General features: G+C 43.8%; 1 protein-coding gene across 1 annotated transcript in view; it reads right to left on the bottom strand.

Moving 5' to 3' along the window:
* Window positions 1-7360: 7360 nt before the first annotated feature.
* LOC138645920 (uromodulin-like) overlaps window positions 7361-21601 on the bottom strand; it is a 44658-nt gene continuing 30417 nt past the window's right edge. Inside the window, exons 13-17 of the mRNA XM_069735401.1 lie at window positions 20675-20920; window positions 19280-19442; window positions 18420-18501; window positions 8672-8698; window positions 7361-7613 (exon numbers count right to left, since the gene is read on the bottom strand). Of these exons, the coding sequence (XP_069591502.1) occupies window positions 7555-7613; window positions 8672-8698; window positions 18420-18501; window positions 19280-19442; window positions 20675-20920 (577 nt within the window). The 3' untranslated portion in view covers window positions 7361-7554. The remainder of the gene's footprint in view (window positions 7614-8671; window positions 8699-18419; window positions 18502-19279; window positions 19443-20674; window positions 20921-21601) is intronic.

A 21601-nucleotide genomic window follows, 5' to 3' on the forward strand; every position in this document is an offset into this window, starting at 1 on the left:
TACAGGAGGGAAAAGCAAATTCCTCCCGCAGCACAGGCCTAAAACTGCTTTTCAGCGTCAGCAACATTTTCGCTTTAGGCCCTTTTGCAATAGCCCTTTCTGGTCTTCCTCCACGGCTTCGTCCAGATCAGAATGATCTCCACGTACAGAGAGAGACCCTTGGCCCTCATACAGGCTGAATCAGTCCTGGCGAGGTAAGCCTAAGCAACCCAGAACCAGGGGATCCAGGCCCTCCAGATTTCCTTCACAATGACTCGGGGAGTTTTCCGGATGACACCACCAGAGTAGGCAGATGCCTGCTTCTCTTTCAACATGTTTGGCTTTCCGTCATCCACGACGAATTGGTCAGAGACCTGGTGTCTTCTGGTTACAAAATAGAGTTCTCCGACTCTCCTCCAGCACAGTTTTTTTTTCCCTTTCGTCTCCCAAGTTCAGGAGCTCAGTCTCGCGCACTTCACTGCGCCATCGAATCTCTCCGTTAAAACAGAGTCATTGTTCCCGTTCCAGAACACGAGAGATTCAGAGGTTTTTACTCAAACCTCTTTGTTGTTCCAAAAAAGGACGGAACGATGCGCCCTATTTTGGATTTAAAGCTCCTGAACAAGTATGTAAAGGTCTGGCACTTCAGGATGGAATCCCTCCGGTCGGTCATCTCCTCATTGGAGAGAGGAGAGTTTCTAGCATCAATAGACATCAAAGATGCTCATCTCCATATCCCAGTCTTCCCGCCACATCAAAGGTTATTGCGTTTTGTCATCCAGGAGGACCATTTTCAATTCATGGCCTTACCTTTCGGCCTTGCCACCGTGCTCAGGGTATTCACAAAGTTCATGGCCATTCTTCACTCCTGAGGATTGGTCGTGTTGCCATACTTAGGACGGACCTTTGATCAGGAGGTCATCTATCACACCTGCGAAGCAAGGGTCCGCATTACCTTGGATACCCTTTCACGCCTGGGCTGGCTGCTCAACTTGGACAAGTCCTCCCCGTTCCAGCCCGACGGATCTCCTTCCTAGGCATGATCCTGCACGTCCAAGGGGCTGATCCTGCTTCCTCGGTCCAAGGCCCAACCACTTCAGCAGGGAACCCGGACGCTTTGTCGTCCCTTTCCTCATTCCATTCTGTTTGCCATGAGGATCCAGGGAAAAATGGTGGCTGCAATGGAAACGGTTCCCTTCGCTCAACTGCATCTCTGCCCCTTACAACAGGCTCTGCTGGACAACTGGGACAGGAGTCCCTTATCCCTCGATCGGCCATGTCCTCTGCCCCCGCGGATCAGGCAAGCGCTCAAATGGTGGACTTTGGAATCATCCCTCAGCCAGGGGAGGTCCTTTCTCCCAACCCACTGGCTAGTGGTGACTACCGATGCCAGCCTCCTCGGTTGGGAAGCGGTATTTCGCCACCGCACTGCCCAGGGGCATTGGACCATTCGGGAGTCGAGACTTCTGATAAACATCTTGGAGATTCGAGCGATCAGATTTGCCCTGAGACGTTTCCATTTCCTCCTCGCTGGTCACCCAATTCGAATTCAATCAGACAATGTCACAGCTGTAGCGTACGTAAACCATCAGGGGGGGACCCCCAGCACAGCGGCAAAGCGGGAGGTCTCCCACATTCTCTGTTGGGCCAAGAACAACCACTACATCATTTCCGCAGTGCACATTCCAGGCGTCGAGAACTGGGCGGCGGACTTTCTCAGCGGTCAGGGTCTCACCTCTGGAGAGTGGGAACTCCATCCGGAGGTCTTCCAGCAGATTTACCTTCGCTGGGGACTCCGGACGTGGATCTGATGGCGTCCAGACTGAAGCAAAAGTTCCCAACTTCATAGCACCTTCTCGGGATCCCCAGGCCATTGCAGTGGACGCGCTGATATCCCCGTGGCACTAGTTCCACTTCCCGTATGTGTTGCCTCCGCTTCCTTTACTACCGAAGGTAATCCAGACAATCAAGATGGAAGGGGTTCCTTTGATTCTAGTTGCCCCGAATTGGCCTTGTCGCGCGTGGTACACGGAGCTCGTTCAACTCGTAGCCGACGTTCCCTGGCGGTTACCAGACCGCCCAGATCTACTTCGCCAAAGGGCTGATCTACCACCAGAGCTCAGGGGCCCTATGTTTAACGGCTTGGCTGTTGAAACCTGGATAATAACTCAAGCGGGTTTCTCCCAGCAAGTCATTACCACCATGATAAGCGCTCGCAAGACGTCTTCCGCTCGCATCTATCACCGCACCTGGAAAGCCTTCTTCTCATGGTGCAGGCTCCGTGGATGCCCTCCTCTAATTTTTCAATTCCCTCCATTCTGGAATTTCTCCAGTCCGGCTTGGATTCCGGTCTGGCGCTCAGTTCTCTCAAGGGTCAGATCTCAGCATTATCCGTGTTGTTCCAACGCAAGATTGCTACCGACTTGCAAGTCAGGACTTTTGTTCAGGGGGTCTCCCACGTAGTACCCCCCTATAGAATGCTGTTAGAGACTTGGGATCTCAATTTGGTCCTGAGTGTTCTTCAGGAGCCCCCTTTTGAACCTCTGCATGATGTCTCTATCAGGCGAGTCTCAGAGTTGGCCGCACTGTCTTGCCGGGCGACCTTCCTTTCCTTCCACCAGGCCAAGGTAGTCCTACATCCACCTCCGTCCTTTCTTCCCAAGGTGATTTCATCCTTCCACCTTAATGAAGGTATCGTTCTTCCCTCCTTCTGCCCACAGCCAAGACATAGGGTTGAAAAGGCCCTTCACACCTTGGACGTGGTAAGGGCTCTCAGGAGGTACATTTCTAGGACTGCCCCCTTCCGCAAATCGGACTCCCTCTTTATGCTCCCGGAGGGTCACAGAAAGGGTTTAGCTGCTTCGAAAACCACGATAGCCAGATGGTTCCGATCAGCTATTCAAGAATCCTATCGGGTCAGGGGCAGACCTATCCTGGCGGGGATTAGGGCACACTCAACTCGGTCAGTGGGTGCTTCCTGGGCCATTCGGCACCAAGCGTTGGCAGAGCAGGTTTGCAAGGCCGCAACATGGTCCAGCCTGCATACTTTCACGAAGCACTACAACGTTCACACTCAGTCTTCTGCGGAGGCGGCCCTTGGCAGACTTATTCTGCAGGCGGCCGTTGTTCTGCTTTGACCAGCAGTGGATTACTGCGTCTCTGACTGCCACGCCGGCACGCCGCCCACCTGGGCTTCCATGCATTACCGGTTACCCGGTCTTTGGACATTTCGCTTCCCTGCAGATTCACTCTGCTACAGTGCTGATGTGGGACACTTTTACATGCGGTCATTCACGCATATCTCTAATCCTGCAGATTTTTACTGAAGAAGGCCGTCTATTGTGGCCAAAACGTTTAATTTGATGACTACATTAAATCATAAAATTCTGCAAAGTTGAGTGCCTAAGTTTATTTTCTCTCATAACCAGATCATTGTCCTGTTGGGAGGTTCAGTTGCGCCTAAGCTTCAGCTTCCTCACAGAAGACATTATACTTGATTGAATCCATAAAACCAATTACTAAATGTATCTATGAATATGACCAAAATAAATATGAAATATTCTGAAAATAGTCAGTTAGGTGATAAAAAAAAAACAAAGGCATAGAGATGAAACAGTGGAACAACATGGATTCCTCAAAGTCTATGACATATAGTCCAAATTTACCAAAATATGAATAATACCAAGAACAAAAAACATACACTTATTTTGAGGTTTGCAAATGCGAAAATGCAAAACAATACAGAAGCTCAATTGCTTAAAGTATAAATCATGATCCAAACAAGTGAAAACAATCGTGTGTGCAGTAACCATATAACTAGAATCTGCCTACAGTAAATATACATGTAAATGCTTTACAAATGGCAAGACCAGGGTAATGATAAACGATTATTATAGACAAAATGTCAAACATGATTGTCTAGTAATATACCTTGTGGGAAAGAAAAAGTGCAGATAGTATCTTATCTCACGATTTAAAGTTAGATTCGCCAGTAATGTAACTGCTCACCTGATGTAGAAGATTCATAGGCATATGGTGCCGGCTGCCGCAGATCCCCCGGTCGACATGCGACCGTAGCTATATCGCTGAATAGGAGGATTTGTGGTTTATGATCCGCACTGCCAGCTCATCCAAATCTACAATTGAACTGTGGTTTATTCTACGTGTTTCGGAGTACATATGACTCCTTCTTCAGGACAAACTACAAGTGATATTGTGGTATTGTCCTGAAGAAGGAGTCATATGTACTCCGAAACACGTAGAATAAACCACTGTTCAATTGTACATTTTGTCTGTTTCTAGATGAGCTGGCAGCGCCAATCACAACCCACAAATCCTCCTATTCAGTGATTAAACATGAATGTCTGGGAGTCCAGATGTCCAGTGTGCGTTTCACACAATGTGCTTTGTCAAGGGGTGGACATGGACTGGGAGGAAAACCTTTTATACTACGCTTGTGCAATGGATGAAGGAATACTAACCACTGAATGTACAGAGATGGTGCCGTCATGTGATCTGTCATGAGATTTAGTGTATCACCTAGTAGTTAGTCTGTCATACATAATTTCTTGCAGGCAATTCTCTAGACTTACGGTATTTTGCGGCGTCATTAAGAGGCTATAGGACTACTTGCTTTGTGGTACATTATAGTTATGCTTATAATATTGTCTCACCATTATTTTTGCATACAGTAGTCATTACCATTTGCAAGCTTAGTGTCTTAGTATAAATGTGAAATTATATATTTTTTAATTTGTGTTATTCATATTATTGTTCAGTTTTGAATATATATATATATATATATATATATATATATACATATATATATATATATATATATATATATATATACAGTTAGGGCCAGAAATATTTGGACAGTGAAACAATTTTCGCGAGTTGGGCTCTGCATGCCACCACATTGGATTTGAAATGAAACCTCTACAACAGAATTCAAGTGCAGATTGTAACGTTTAATTTGAAGGGTTGAACAAAAATATCTGATAGAAAATGTAGGAATTGTACACATTTCTTTACAAACACTCCACATTTTAGGAGGTCAAAAGTAATTGGACAAATAAACATAACCCAAACAAAATATTTTTATTTTCAATATTTTGTTGCAAATCCTTTGGAGGCAATCACTGCCTTAAGTCTGGAACCCATGGACATCACCAAACGCTGGGTTTCCTCCTTCTTAATGCTTTGCCAGGCCTTTACAGCCGCAGCCTTCAGGTCTTGCTTGTTTGTGGGTCTTTCCGTCTTAAGTCTGGATTTGAGCAAGTGAAATGCATGCTCAATTGGGTTTAGATCTGGAGATTGACTTGGCCATTGCAGAATGTTCCACTTTTTGGCACTCATGAACTCCTGGGTAGCTTTGGCTGTATGCTTGGGGTCATTGTCCATCTGTACTATGAAGCGCCGTCCAATCAACTTTGCAGCATTTGGCTGAATCTGGGCTGAAAGTATATCCCGGTACACTTCAGAATTCATCCGGCTACTCTTGTCTGCTCTTATGTCATCAATAAACACAAGTGACCCAGTGCCATTGAAAGCCATGCATGCCCATGCCATCACGTTGCCTCCACCATGTTTTACAGAGGATGTGGTGTGCCTTGGATCATGTGCCGTTCCCTTTCTTCTCCAAACTTTTTTCTTCCCATCATTCTGGTACAGGTTGATCTTTGTCTCATCTGTCCATAGAATACTTTTCCAGAACTGAGCTGGCTTCTTGAGGTGTTTTTCTGCAAATTTAACTCTGGCCTGTCTATTTTTGGTATTGATGAATGGTTTGCATCTAGATGTGAACCCTTTGTAATTACTGTCATGGAGTCTTCTCTTTACTGTTGACTTAGAGACAGATACACCTACTTCACTGAGAGTGTTCTGGACTTCAGTTGATGTTGTGAACGGGTTCTTCTTCCCCCAATTAAGTATGCGGCGATCATCCACCACTGTTGTCATCCGTGGACGCCCAGGCCTTTTTGAGTTCCCAAGCTCACCAGTCAATTCCTTTTTTCTCAGAATGTACCCAACTGTTGATTTTGCTACTCCAAGCATGTCTGCTATCTCTCTGATGGATTTTTTCTTTTTTTTCAGCCTCAGGATGTTCTGCTTCACCTCAATTGAGAGTTCCTTTGACCGCATGTTGTCTGCTCACAGCAACAGCTTCCAAATGCAAAACCACACACCTGGAATCCACCCCTGACCTTTTAACTACTTCATTGATTACAGGTTAACGAGGGAGACACCTTCAGAGTTAATTGCAGCCCTTAGAGTCCATTGTCCAATTACTTTTGGTCCCTTGAAAAAGAGGACGCTATGCATTACAGAGCTATGATTCCTAAACCCTTTCTCCGATTTGGATGTGGAAACTATCATATTGCAGCTGGGAGTGTGCACTTTCAGCCCATATTATATATATAATTGTATTTCTGAACATGTTTTTGTAAACAGCTAAAATAACAAAACTTGTGTCACTGTCCAAATATTTCTGGCCCTAACTGTATATACACACACTCAGGGATCCATGATGTTCCACCATTCCATGTGTGTGGATTTATTTTTTTAGCTTGTTTTAATAGTGTTTGATTTGTAATTTGCATCACTTAGTGAACCTGTTTTTTTTCTAAATATATTTCGGTCATTTTCATTCCATTCACTTATACTTAGTTTGTATTGTTTTTTCATTTATGTCTGAACATATTTAAGGTGGTGAAGGATTGATTGAATTCATCATGCCTTCCACACGCTACAGGTTTCCAGTGCCGGATGAAGCTAGGCAGCCCCAGAGCATCGCTGAGCCACCGCCATGCTTCATTGTGGGCAGGGTGTTCTTTTCAATATAATTCTTCATACTTTCTACTCCAGACCTGCTGCTGATCCATAGATCTGAAAAGTGCCAGTTTTGTTTCATCACTCCACAGAACAGAATGCCAAAACTTCTGTGGCTTATTTATATAGTTTTGAGCATATTATATTTTTAGATCAGTAGAGGAGTGTGTTTTGGACTTTGGGCATGAAGATTTCTAGTGTCTAGTGTGCACTTTACTTTGCAAACTGAATCCTCAATGCCTGCTGGCACCAAGTCTTGCTGCAGGTGTTTTGCAGTTATTCAAAGGCTTTTCACCACCGGCCTCCCTCTCAATCTGCCGGTGACGTCTTCCTTTTTCTGCCACATCCAGGTAGCATAGCCCATGTTCCTTTTAACTTTGTGAATTCTGTATCTCTAGGAACATTCTATGCCTCTGCACCTTTTGTATCATTTTCCTTGTTAACAGAGGTTAAAGAAACAATATTTATACTCAAATACATTCAGTATACACGTAATAATGTCTTAAAGTATTAAATTAGATTAACAAAAACATGTCAGTAACAATTAAAACAATGTTTACAATATTTTATTCAGTTTGCAAACAAGGAAGCGACCGCACAGAGTGTAAGAGCAAAAGGCTTTATTGTAATAAAATGCTGGAAATACGAATGAACGAACAAACAGTGAATGAGAATGCAGGAGTATGGGTAGGGTGGAAAATGGAGACCAAGTAGGTCCAGGCACCCGATCATCTGAACATTTCACTACAAATTGGTTTTGAGACACAGCAGAATAATTATCATTGGCCAAGGCACATGTATCCCTGGAAAAAGAAAAAATGATAGTGAGAAGAGGAGCAGTGCCCTTAAGCGTTATTTCTAGAGATGAACGAGCATGCTTGGGTACTAACAGAGTGTCTTCGGCATGCTCAAAAAATATGCTTGAGTCCCCGTGGCTGCATGTCTCGTGGCTGTACGACAGCTGCAACACATGTAGAGATTATCTGTTTGTTAGGTAATTCCTGCATATGTTGTGGCAGACGAACAGCCGCGAGAGATGCAGCCACGGGAAATTGAGCATAATATTTTGACCACGCCGAAAATACTCAATTAAGACATGAGCATGCTCGGATAACAGCTAAAATACTGACCAAATACTGAGCGTGCGCATGTGGCCCTATGATGTGGTCAGGGAGCAGGGGGTAGAAGAAGAAATGGTTCATAATTCTTGAAAAAACTAAATTCCACTTATGAAATATTGACAAGTTCTTACATTTTTAAAGTATATAGAAACAACAGCGAACGTTTAAAGTGGCAATTACAGATGGTGCAAATTGATTGATTTGCAGGACCTGGTCCATCTGTATGGTCAGTAATTTGTGGCCTCTGGACGGAAGCCCTGAGAACCAGCTCCAATCTTTCGGCATCCATGGCTGTTCTTTTGATTGGCCGACCTGGTGTGATGTCAGCGTGAAACACATGTGACATCATGCCAGGCTGTCTAATCAAAGTAAGAGTAGGATAGGAGGCCGTCCTCTGGGTACCTATCCCAGACAGTCATTGCCGACTAGGTAACGGGACCTGGTCCTGCAAATCGATCTGCACCATGCTCTACTGACAATCTTAAATTTAGTGTTCTTTTAAAAGAAAATAATGGAGAATCTTTTAGAGAGTCAGGATTAGCCCCAGCACCACTGATCCAGGATTACATATATTTTAAATGTTCAACCGGTATTTTCTTTTTTCTATATCTCTAGGATTAATACAGGCATATATCTTACTGATATGTTGATGGGGGGATTTTTTTATGTTATTGTTATTGCAAAATCATTTTAATGAAAAATATGATTTGAAAAAAAAGTGAAGTCTAATTAGAACGTACCAGCAGCGTCCGAGGATGGTTCATCATCTGGAAATTAAATGAAAAAGAAACTAATTATAATTCTGATATAACATGAAATGGATTATATGCACATTGAAATAATATCATTTTAGGGCACATTCACACAGCCATGTTACGGCTCTGTACAATTTTTACTCTAGGCTTCCAAATTTAAAAAAATGACGCATGTTCCAATGCTCTAAACCAGTGTTCCCCAACTCCGGTCTTCAAGAGCCACCAACAGGTCATGTTTTCAGGATTTCCTTAGTATTGCCCAGGTGATGGAAGAATTGCCTTTGCAGGTGATGCCATTATCACCTGTGTAATACTAAGGAAATCCTAAAAACATGACCTGTTGGTGGCTGTTGAGGACCGGAGTTGGGGAACACTCCTCTAGAACATAGATTCACCTCTAGAATCATCACATTCCGTGTAATACTGATATTCTTTCATGGTTCCACACCTACTCACAGCACAGCCGTTCAATCTGGTTTAAGGGAGTGCTGAAGCTGCCAGTACTTTGATTGACAGCTTGGCCATCTAATCTGGTACAGGGGCGTGTTGAGCTTGTCACTGTTGATTGACAGCTCAACTATCCACTCTGAGACTGTGAGGCGTCGGCTGTCTCCATGTGTTCATTATTCCAATTATTTGCCATGCTTCTTAACTGAGCTGTGTCTCACAGACCTCTGCCAGACGTACATTCAGCCTGTGAGGTCTGCGCTCTGCTTTCCTGTGCTTTGAGTTCTGTTTGATTGATCTGTTGCCTGACCTTGGACTTCGTTCTGACCATCCGCCTATCTAACCCCTTCAGCTCTGATCCGTTATCCTCCCGGTACTCTGACTTTGGAACATTACCTGACTACGCTTTTGTCTCTTCTTTCTGTTTACGACGTACCCTCCTGGCTTCTGACCTTGGACTCCTTGACCATTCTGACTTGCTACTTTGCCGTGAGAAGTGACTAGCGTCACAGGTTCCATGCAAAGTATGGACCCATAGACGCCAATTGCCTCTGTATAGGCTCCATGCACATGGCAGTACCATAGGGTCCATTCACACATTCGAGCTTTCCAAAATCTTAGCAAAATCACGAACATTCCACATCCAATGCGAATGAAGGAGATATTTTATATCATATTCACATAGCTTCATGTGGATTGGGCCATTTTGTACCTCCATGGCAGAAGTACTCTTGTAGATACATGATATATTAGGTACAGGCAATTTCATGATGTGTGAACATACCCTGTCATGATTCCAATGGCAGGGAATCACAAAAGGACAAGCACCAACGAGCTCTAGTGTGATGGAACCTGAGCTGACCGCGACCCTAAACCTGAACACACAAATAACAATAGCCGGGGAACGTGCCTACGTTGATCCTAGACGTCTCGCACCAGCATAAGATCTAACTTCCCCTATTAGAAGAAACACAGACCTCTCTTGCCTCCAGAGAAATACCCCACAGAAATAGCAGCCCCCCACATATAATGACGGTGAAATGAGAGGAAGGCACATACACAGTATGAAATCAGATTCAGCAAAATGAGGCCCGCTAAAACTAGATAGCAGAGGATACAAAAGTAAACTGCGCGGTCAGCAAAAAACCCTTCAAAAAAACATCCTGTAATTACTTGAACTCATGTTCCAACTCATGGAACATGAGGAGCAATTACAGCCCGCTAGAGCAACCAGCAGCAAAGAAACAATTATATGCAAGCTGGACAAGACAAAAATAAAACAAAACATGGAACAAGAAAATCAAAAACTTAGCTTGTCCTGAAGATTACTGAAGCCAGAAGCTGAGGTAACAAAACACTCTGATAACCTTGATAGCCGGCGGGGAAATGACAAGAAAGCCCGGTTAAATAGGAAACTCCCAAATCCTAATAGAACAGGTGGACACCAGAGACAGCAGAACACAAATCACCCAGTACCATCAGTAACCACCAGAGGGAGCCCAAAAACAGAACTCACAACAGTACCCCCCCCTTGAGGAGGGGTCACCGAACCCTCACGAGAACCACCAGGGCGACCAGGATGAGCCCTATGAAAAGCGCGGACCAAATCATCAGCATGAACATCAGAGGCAACCACCCAAGAATTATCCTCCTGACCATAACCCTTCCACTTGACCAAATACTGGAGTTTCCGTCTGGAAACACGAGAATCCAAGATCTTCTCCACAACATACTCCAATTCTCCCTCCACCAGCACCGGAGCAGGAGGCTCAGGCGAAGGAACAACAGGTACCTCATACCTCCGCAACAACGACCGATGGAACACATTATGAATAGCAAACGATGCCGGGAGATCCAAACGAAACGACACAGGGTTAAGAATTTCCAAGATCCTATAAGGACCGATGAACCGAGGCTTGAACTTAGGAGAAGAGACCTTCATAGGAACCAAACGAGAAGACAACCACACCAAGTCCCCAACACGAAGTCGAGGACCCACGCGGCGACGGCGATTAGCAAACTGCTGAGCCTTCTCCTGGGACAACTTCAAATTGTCCACCACATGACTCCAAATCTGATGCAACCTATCCACCACCATGTCCACTCCAGGACAATCAGAAGGCTCCACCTGACCAGAGGAAAAACGAGGATGAAACCCCGAATTACAAAAGAAAGGAGAAACCAAGGTAGCAGAACTAGCCCGATTATTAAGGGCAAACTCGGCCAGCGGCAAAAAGGTAACCCAGTCATCCTGATCAGCAGAGACAAAACACCTCAAATAAGTTTCCAAGGTCTGATTAGTTCGCTCCGTCTGGCCATTCGTCTGAGGGTGGAATGCAGACGAAAAGGACAAATCAATGCCCATCTTAGCACAGAACGTCCGCCAAAATCTAGACACAAACTGGGATCCCCTGTCAGAAACGATGTTCTCCGGAATCCCATGCAAACGAACCACGTTCTGGAAAAACAGAGGGACCAACTCAGAGGAGGAGGGCAACTTAGGCAAGGGTACAAGATGAACCATTTTAGAAAAGCGGTCACACACAACCCAGATGACGGACATTTTTTGAGAGACAGGGAGATCCGAAATAAAGTCCATGGAAATGTGCGTCCAAGGCCTCTTCGGGATAGGCAAAGGTGACAACAATCCACTGGCTCGAGAACAGCAAGGCTTAGCCCGAGCACAAACCTCACAAGACTGCACAAAAGAACGCACATCCCTAGACAAGGAAGGCCACCAAAAAGACCTGGCCACCAAGTCTCTAGTACCAAATATTCCAGGATGACCTGCCAACGCAGAAGAATGGACCTCAGAGATGACTCTACTGGTCCAGCTATCCGGAACAAACAGTCTCTCAGGCGGACAACGATCAGGTTTACCCGCCTGAAACTCCTGCAAAGCACGTCGCAAGTCTGGGAAGACGGCCGACAAAATCACCCCATCCCTAAGGATACCAGTGGGCTCAGAATTTCCAGGGGAGTCAGGCACAAAACTCCTAGAAAGAGCATCCGCCTTCACATTCTTTGAACCTGGCAGGTATGAAACCACAAAATTGAAACGAGAGAAAAACAGTGACCAACGAGCCTGTCTAGGATTCAGACGCCTGGCAGACTCAAGGTAAATCAGATTTTTGTGATCAGTCAAGACCACCACACGATGTCTAGCACCCTCCAGCCAATGACGCCACTCCTCAAATGCCCACTTCATGGCCAAAAGTTCCCGATTACCCACATCATAATTCCGCTCAGCGGGCGAAAATTTTCTAGAAAAGAATGCACATGGCTTCATCACCGAGCAATCGGAGCTTCTCTGTGACAAAACCGCCCCCGCTCCAATCTCGGAAGCATCAACCTCAACTTGGAAAGGAAGCGAAACATCAGGCTGACGCAACACAGGAGCAGAAGAAAACCGGCTTTTAAGTTCCTGAAAGGCCTCCACAGCCGCAGGAGACCAATCAGCAACATCAGCACCCTTCTTAGTCAAATCCGTCAAAGGCTTAACAACACTAGAAAAATTAGTTATAAAACGACGATAGAAATTAGCAAAGCCCAAGAACTTCTGCAAACTCTTAAGAGATGCAGGCTGCGTCCAGTCACAAATAGCCCGAACCTTGACGGGATCCATCTCAATAGTAGAAGGGGAAAAAGTATACCCCAAGAAAGAAATCTTCTGGACTCCAAAGAGACACTTTGAGCCCTTTACAAACAAGGAATTAGCCCGCAGGACCTGAAACACCTTCCTGACCCGCTGAACATGAGACTCCCAGTCATCAGAAAAAAACAAAATATCATCCAAATACACAATCATAAATTTATCCAGATATTCACGGAAAATATCGTGCATAAAGGACTGGAAGACTGAAGGAGCATTAGAAAGTCCGAAAGGCATTACCAAATACTCAAAATGGCCCTCAGGCGTATTAAATGCGGTTTTCCACTCATCACCTTGCTTTATTCGTATAAGATTATACGCACCCCGGAGATCAATCTTAGTGAACCATTTAGCCCCCTTAATGCGAGCAAACAAATCAGTCAACAAAGGCAAAGGATACTGATATTTTACGGTAATCTTATTCAAAAGACGGTAATCTATACAAGGCCTCAAGGACCCATCTTTCTTGGCCACGAAAAAAAAAACCTGCTCCCAAAGGGGACGAAGATGGACGGATATGTCCCTTTTCTAAGGACTCCTTAACATAATCCCGCATAGCAGTATGCTCTGGCACTGACAGATTGAACAAACGACCTTTAGGAAATTTACTACCAGGAATTAAATCTATAGCACAATCGCAATCCCTGTGAGGAGGAAGCGAACTGAGCTTAGGCTCCTCAAAAACATCCCGATAATCCGACAAAAATACAGGAACCTCAGAAGGAGTAGATGAAGCGATAGAAATCGGAGGTGCATCATCATGAACCCCCTGACATCCCCAGCTTAACACAGACATTGTTTTCCAGTCAAGGACTGGATTATGAGTTTGTAACCATGGCAGACCAAGTACTAGAACATCATGTAAATTATACAACACCAGGAAGCGAATCACCTCCTGATGAACGGGAGTCATACGCATGGTCACTTGTGTCCAGTACTGAGGTTTATTCATAGCTAAAGGTGTAGAGTCAATTCCCTTCAAAGGAATAGGGACTTCCAGAGGCTCAAGACTAAACCCACATCGCTTGGCAAATGACCAATCCATAAGACTCAGGGCAGCGCCTGAATCTACATAGGCATCGACGGAAATGGATGATAATGAGCAAATCAGAGTCACAGACAGAATGAACTTAGACTGTAACGTACTAATGGCAACAGACTTATCAACCTTTTTTGTGCGTTCAGAGCATGCTGATATAACATGAGCCGAATCACCACAATAAAAGCACAACCCATTTTTCCGCCTATAGTTTTGCCGTTCACTTCTAGACTGAACTCTATCACATTGCATTGTCTCAAGTGCCTGTTCAGAAGACACCGCCAAATGGTGCACAGGTTTGCGCTCCCGTAAACGCCGATCAATCTGAATAGCCATAGTCATAGACTCATTCAGACCCGTAGGCGCAGGGAACCCCACCATAACATCTTTAATGGCCTCAGAAAGGCCATCTCTGAACTTTGCAGCCAGGGCGCACTCATTCCACTGAGTAAGCACTGACCATTTCCGAAATTTTTGACAATATATTTCTGCTTCATCTTGCCCCTGAGAGAGAGCTAATAAAGCTTTTTCAGCCTGAATCTCTTGGTTAGGTTCCTCATAGAGCAAACCCAATGCCAGAAAAAACGCATCCACATTAAAGGTACCTTCACACATAACGATATTGTTAACGATATCGTTGCTATTTGTGACGTAGCAACGATATCGTTAATGAAATCGTTATGTGTGACAGTGACCAACGATCAGGCCCCTGCTGGGAGATCGTTGGTCGCTGAAGAAAGTCCAGAACTTTATTTCGTCGCTGGATCTCCCGCAGACATCGCTGGATCGGCGTGTGTGACACCGATCCAGCGATGTCTTCACTGGTAACCAGGGTAAACATCGGGTAACTAAGCGCAGGGCCGCGCTTAGTAACCCGATGTTTACCCTGGTTACCATGCTAAAAGTAAAAAAAAAACAAACAGTACATACTTACCTACAGCTGTCTGTCCTCCAGCGCTGCGCTCTGCTCTCCTCCTGTACTGTCTGTGAGCCGGAAAGCAGAGCGGTGACGTCACCGCTCTGCTTTCCGGCTCCCAGACAGTACAAGAGGAGAGCAGAGAAGCAGAGCACAGCGCTGGAGGACAGACAGCGGTAGGTAAGTATGTACTGTTTGTTTGTTTTTTTTACTTTTAGCATGGTAACCAGGGTAAACATCGGGTTACTAAGCGCGGCCCTGCGCTTAGTTACCCGATGTTTACCCTGGTTACCGGCATCGTTGGTCGCTGGAGAGCGGTCTGTGTGACAGCTCTCCAGCGACCAAACAGCGACGCTGCAGCGATTCGGATCGTTGTCGGTATCGCTGCAGCGTCGCTAAATGTGAAGGGGCCTTAAGCAACGCAGGATCCCCTGGTGCCAATGCAAATGCCCAATTTTGAGGGTCACCCCGCAGGAAAGATATAATAATCTTAACCTGCTGAGCAGGGTCTCCAGAAGAGCGAGATTTCAAAGAAAGGAACAGCTTGCAATTGTTCCTAAAATTCAGAAAACTAGATCTATCTCCAGCAAAGAACTCTGGAATAAGAATTCTAGGTTCAGACATAGGAGCATGTACAACAAAATCTTGTATATTTTGAACCTTAGCAGCAAGATTATTCAAGCTGGAAGCTAAACTCTGGACGTCCATGATAAACAGCTAAGGTCAGAGCCATTCAAGGATTAAGAGGAGGGGAAAAAAAAAAAAATCAGCCAAGCTGCAATTAGGGCTAGGCAGCAACCTCAGAGGAGAAAAAAAAAAAAAACTTCCTCAGACTACTTTTCCTCCTACTTCAGCCCAAACATTTTTGGCCGGCTATACTGTCATGATTCCAATGGCAGGGAATCACAAAAGGACAAGCACCAACGAGCTCTAGGGTGATGGAACCTGAGCTGACCGCGACCCTAAACCTGAACACACAAATAACAATAGCCGGGGAACGTGCCTACGTTGATCCTAGACGTCTCGCACCAGCCTAAGATCTAACTTCCCCTATTAGAGCAACCAGCAGCAAAGAAACAATTATATGCAAGCTGGACAAGACAAAAATAAAACAAAACGTGGAACAAGAAAATCAAAAACTTAGCTTGTCCTGAAGATTACTGAAGCCAGAAGCTGAGGTAACAAAACACTCTGATAACCTTGATAGCCGGCGGGGAAATGACAAGAAAGCCCGGTTAAATAGGAAACTCCCAAATCCTAATAGAACAGGTGGACACCAGAGACAGCAGAACACAAATCACCCAGTACCATCAGTAACCACCAGAGGGAGCCCAAAAACAGAACTCACAACAATACCCTTAGGCTAGCTTCACATTGCGTTAATGGGACCACGCTAACGAACAGCGTTGCATAGTGAAATTAACGCCGTGCAACGCGTCCATTAGCGCGCCCATTGGCAGCAATGGGAACGCGCATCGCTAGCGCGTGCCATTTTCAGCACGCGTTAGCGATGTGCCGGTGTTTTGTGACGCGCCTCGGACGCTGCTTGCAGCGTCCGCGGCGCGCCCAAGGTCCGTTCTCCGCTCTCACAGATCAGGGATCTGTGAGAGCAGGGACGTTAAACGCGACCCCGAAAAAGACATTGCGTTACCGCAATCCGCTAGCGCTTAGCGCTAAACGGATTGCCCTAACGCAATCTGAACCTAGCCTTAAAGGATATTGTACCCAAGAACGGCCGCTACACGGTGTATAGAGCTGTAAGAATCCAACTCCATACACTGTGTACTTCCAGCCACGGGACCCTCTTACAGCTAATTCTGGGAGCACCGACTGTCAGCAGATTCCTACCAATTTTATATTGATGTCCTGACCTAGGTTATCAATACTAGTAGTCCTGGATAACCTCTTTGATCTAAATGACAGTCCTACATTTTTTAGTATGAAAACATTGTGCGCCATTTCTTGTTCATTCAACAACTTTTGCTCAGACTATTCCTTTGTAGACTTCTTGTTCACAGCATAGACTGGTTACTCCAACTCTCCTAGACAACATGGCAGTAATGAAAGTCTAATGCAGCAAAATAAATAGCAGAACTTCCAATCCAACATCATAGCACACAACAATAAACAATTTATATTTCCATCTCTATGGCCATAGAAAGGGTTTCCCATGATCAAAGTACACTTTAATCGATAGATCTTGGAATAATAATAAACTCCACAATTGTATGTTTACAAAAAAAAATGTTCCTGTGCTGAGATAATCTTATAAATGTGCCCCTGCTGTGTACTGTGTAATGGCCGTGTCTGACCATACAGGAACATGGACTGATCACACCACAGCTCCTGGGAAGCATGGGATCACAGGTGATTCTTTCTGTGAGGTAGACTATGTATTTAAACAGGTAGGGAAATATATTACCTCACAGAAAGCAGCAGCTGTAATTCTGTGCTGTCCTGTCTGTATAGTCTTTTGCTTCCTCCCCTGCCCAGGAGCTGTGGTATGATCAGACCATGTTCCTGTACGGTCAGACACAGCCATTACACAGTACACAGCAGGGGCACATTTATAAGATTATCTCAGCACAGGAACATTATATTTAATCACATCCAATTGTGGAACATTTTTATGTAAAAATCTAGCGATTAAAATGTACTTTGTTCATGCAGCCAAAATATTACATATGTAATATTCAGTATGTGTGTATTTTGACCCAGAGCTTGAATTTTACATAAACAATGGTAACTTTTTTTTTTTTTTAAATCTTTCACTGTTTATTTTATTTTTTATTTTTTTAAAAAATTATCCATTTTTTTTGGAGCCTTTTCGTATGGACTTTGCACACTTTCCAGATCCTCATAAATGTGACAGATCATTTTGTTCTTTCAGCAGCATTTATTTTATTGTACAAATTAGGAATTTAATATAAAATAAACACAATTTTCAAAGTTTTTTTTTTCTTTTCTTTTTTTATACCTTCTCCTGTTATAATTGTGCGGAAATATTTATTTTCAAGCACCCGACACCTGTCTCCTTACCTTGTCCGTATGCTTTACTCTACGTGACTAAGTGCTCTTACATGAAACCGTTCTTCATTGTTCTGTGGGGAAGAGCGGGGTTGGAGAAGGAGTTTCGGAAGATACACAGGGAAGTGAAAAAAGTAACAAATTAAGAAAAAAATTGTATTTTAAATGTGTTACCTACATTTTTTTTTTTTTTTGGGTGGGAAATATAATACATATAATATAAGTTCATTTGCTGAATTATTTTTAGTAGAAAGTTAAAACATTATGTGCTGAATAAGGGAAGAGGCCAGTTTAGTGAAGTAATACACTAATTAATAATTATATTAAAAACATATTTTATTTGCTAAATCTATGACTTCCACATAGACTTCACTAATCTATATCTTGTAGAAAGTGATACTTACATGGAAATAGATGAATTAATAAACCTACATTATATAATTCTAGATTATCATATATTATTATTGACCATTTATTAAAGATATTAATTTGTTTCACAATAATGCTAATTCTCTTGTTTGTTTTAGACCAAAATCAATTATTATAATTAGTATTAGTAATGAATGATGACTGTTATGTACATCTTTCACACATTTTCTTTTATATTTTGCGGCGAGACCCCATTTTCTGATAAATTTTGTTTTGTACTCACCTGATGCAAATATCGGTCCATAGGCTAAAACAAACCCATTATCATTACTCTGAGCAAAAGCGGAGCGGAGACCAGAACATGACTACAAAAAGAAAAGGATAATGCATGTCTCATTTACCGGTTAATTCAGTTATGTAAATGAACAGATAGCATAGTAAGCACTGTAAAATGTTTGTTTTAGTGATAATTATTCTTGTATTCCGCCAGTTCAAGACTCAGCCAACTTCTATAGGTGCATTTAGCTGGAGGGAGAAGATATATTGTAAAATTTTTATCACCACTAGGGGGAGCTCCCTGCATATGAATTTATTATTGGATGCAATGGTAGCTGTAGAAATCTCTATGCAGTGAGCTCCCCCTAGTGGCAGCTGCAGGCAGGGAAAAAAAATCTTAATGTAAAAAAAACATGACTTTGGAAGTTAAGTGCCCGAAAACTCCAATCTATGATTAAAATTATGGAGTTGATAAGATGAATTAACTATATTGGTATAGTCTACTGGTCCAAACCAGCACCTGGACCTGGTATTACAAGTATGGCTGCTTTTTCTCTTATTAAGTGATGTTTTTTATTGATTTTTTTATTTTTATTTTTATTATTCCTTTTTTTCCAGTGAATTGTTGATGAAATCCATCAGCCTGATCCTGATCTCCCCTGATCTCTGCCATTAGCAGAGAGTTGAATAGCCCCATACACATTAGATGAGCGCAGGGTCTCGCTGAAATGGTTAGGATCGGGCCAATTTATGACTAACATTAATGGCCAGCTTAGGACTGCAGAATGGGCACACAACGTCCTAAATCAGCAGGATGGCTTATGACCTTTACTGAAGCTATAAAACATCAGTATAGCGGTTACTCACGGGTTTACATCGGTCCCTGATGGTATCGCAGATTTTCGCTTCACAGTGCAGAAACACCGACTCGTAATCGCCAACAAATTTAAACATCTGAACAGAAAAGCGTCCTTCGGTGGAGACTCCGTTTTCCCTGATGTTGACGGTTCCATCTTTTCGGTTGGGGCACCTGTTTAAAAGATGCTAATCAGATGGACGACGAGCAATCCAAGCACTCTGTCAGCGCAGTCATAGCCAACATACTGAGATCAGATCCTCATAAAATGGTCAGCCAACAGAGCTAACTACAGTGCAGCCAGGGCCCTCAAACCGCCACCGGCCACCATGGCCATTTTGTCGTACAAACCATAGTGCCCTATTAATGTAGTCACTGATAATGGCAGCTTTGTGGCTGGTACTATTAGTGCCGGGTCCCTCGTTACACACATTCTTTTAGAAGCCATATCATTCCCCTAATTCCCGCCCAGTGCCAGTCACAAAGAACCTTTTTAGTGAAAGCCACTGTGCTTGGATAGTGTGTACAGCCATCCAGAATGCCCCATATATTACCAGCCACATTATAGCCATATATATATGCCAGCTAGAAAACCCACCGAGTGCCAGTCACAGAGCCTTGATACAATATTGACCATAGAACCCTATATTTAGAGTTGAGCAAATTTTTCGAAATTCGGTTCCGATTCCGTGTTTTTGCAATATTCGCTGAACGCAACCAAATATCATTGAAGTCAATGGGAGTAAAAATGACCAAAATATGTTCCGAACCGATGATAGAACATACATTTGCCACAAAGTCAGATTCGGTGACTGATTAATGAACATATTCACTCAACTCTACCTATACTGTGCCAGCTACAATACCGCAGATGGTACCAGTCTGAGGGCATCTATTCAATGGCAGGCACAGAGCCTCAATATAGTACCAGCTAACCAGCCAGTGCATAGTGCCAGTGGTAGACAGGACATAAAGTACCAAGCAAACAGGAAACCAATTCAGTGAGAGCCATAGAAGCTCCGATGGTGCCAAACACAACGTCCCAATAAATTGGCACCCAACAAGGATCCCATATGGTGTACCATTCCAGGGGTGGGCACACCAATGGTGCAACCTGTCCAGTCACACAGAGGCCCTAGAGGTAAGGAGGCCACTACCACCTCCAAAGCAGCAAGGAGCTTCTGTCATAGACACATATAGGGCTGCATTTTGAGGAGCCACTGGACTGCTAAGGGCCCTCAGACTGCTCTTTGTGCAGGAGTCTCTTCTGTCTGTTTCTGTACCACATATAACACAATAGATAAACCTGCAGTCATGCTGGTGATGGATATAGAACATGCCATAGATAATTTCAGAATCTTTTCCTACATAATATTTGGGCTGTAATTACATTTTCTTAGACGTACCCATTTTTTATTATATAATATTTCACCGGATCATAGAAGTTCCTTGTCGGAGTCGCAAAGCAGTTCTTCATCACCACCACAAACTGATCTGTGTTTTCACCTTCAAGAGTGACGGCAACATACAGCGTGGCTTTGGTTGACAGCGTAATCTCGTGATCTTTGTAAGGGGATATGTAATTCTCATTTTTATACAGGGTCATTTGTGCCTTGAATTTTCCAGTTCCTTCAATGTTCAGAGTCAGTGAACTGTAGAAAAAAAAAAATTACCCTGAAAATCACAAATGAGTGAAACAGAGACGTATGCAAATTTTGGAGCCCAACCAAATCAATCAATTCTGCACCGAGGACTGTTATATGCGCTATATGAAATAAAGATGATAATTAAAACTATGTAATCATTAATACCATAAAAAGACAAACAAAGGATGGCACTAGAGCGTACAAAATCGCTCAGACTCTTCTGGATTAGGACTTCGCAACTTGTAATCAACAGGTGTCACGTAAGCTAAGGGTTTCTGGTGTTCTGCATTGGAATCATCTAGCTGAATTATCCACACGGCAGAAGAATAGAAATATGCGGCACTCACCCGATTTGAAGCTGTATAAATGTGCTCTTTATTGGAAAGAAAAAGTGCATATATCCATTAGGACATCAGGTGTACAGGAGGGTGCGGTGATGGAGTCTGGACGACGGCCGTTTCGCACTGAATGTGCTTCAACGTGTCCACATGAATCCACATGTGGACCCGTTGAAGCACATTCAGTGCGAAACGGCCGTCGTCCAGACTCCATCACCGCACCCTCCTGTACACCTGATGTCCTAATGGATATATCCACTTTTTCTTTCCAATAAAGAGCATGTTTATACAGCTTCAAATCGGGTGAGTGCCACATATTTCTATTCTTCTGCCGTGTATGTAATCATTA

Source organism: Ranitomeya imitator, chromosome 7, assembly GCF_032444005.1.
Source record: "Ranitomeya imitator isolate aRanImi1 chromosome 7, aRanImi1.pri, whole genome shotgun sequence".
NCBI lineage: Eukaryota > Metazoa > Chordata > Amphibia > Anura > Dendrobatidae > Ranitomeya > Ranitomeya imitator.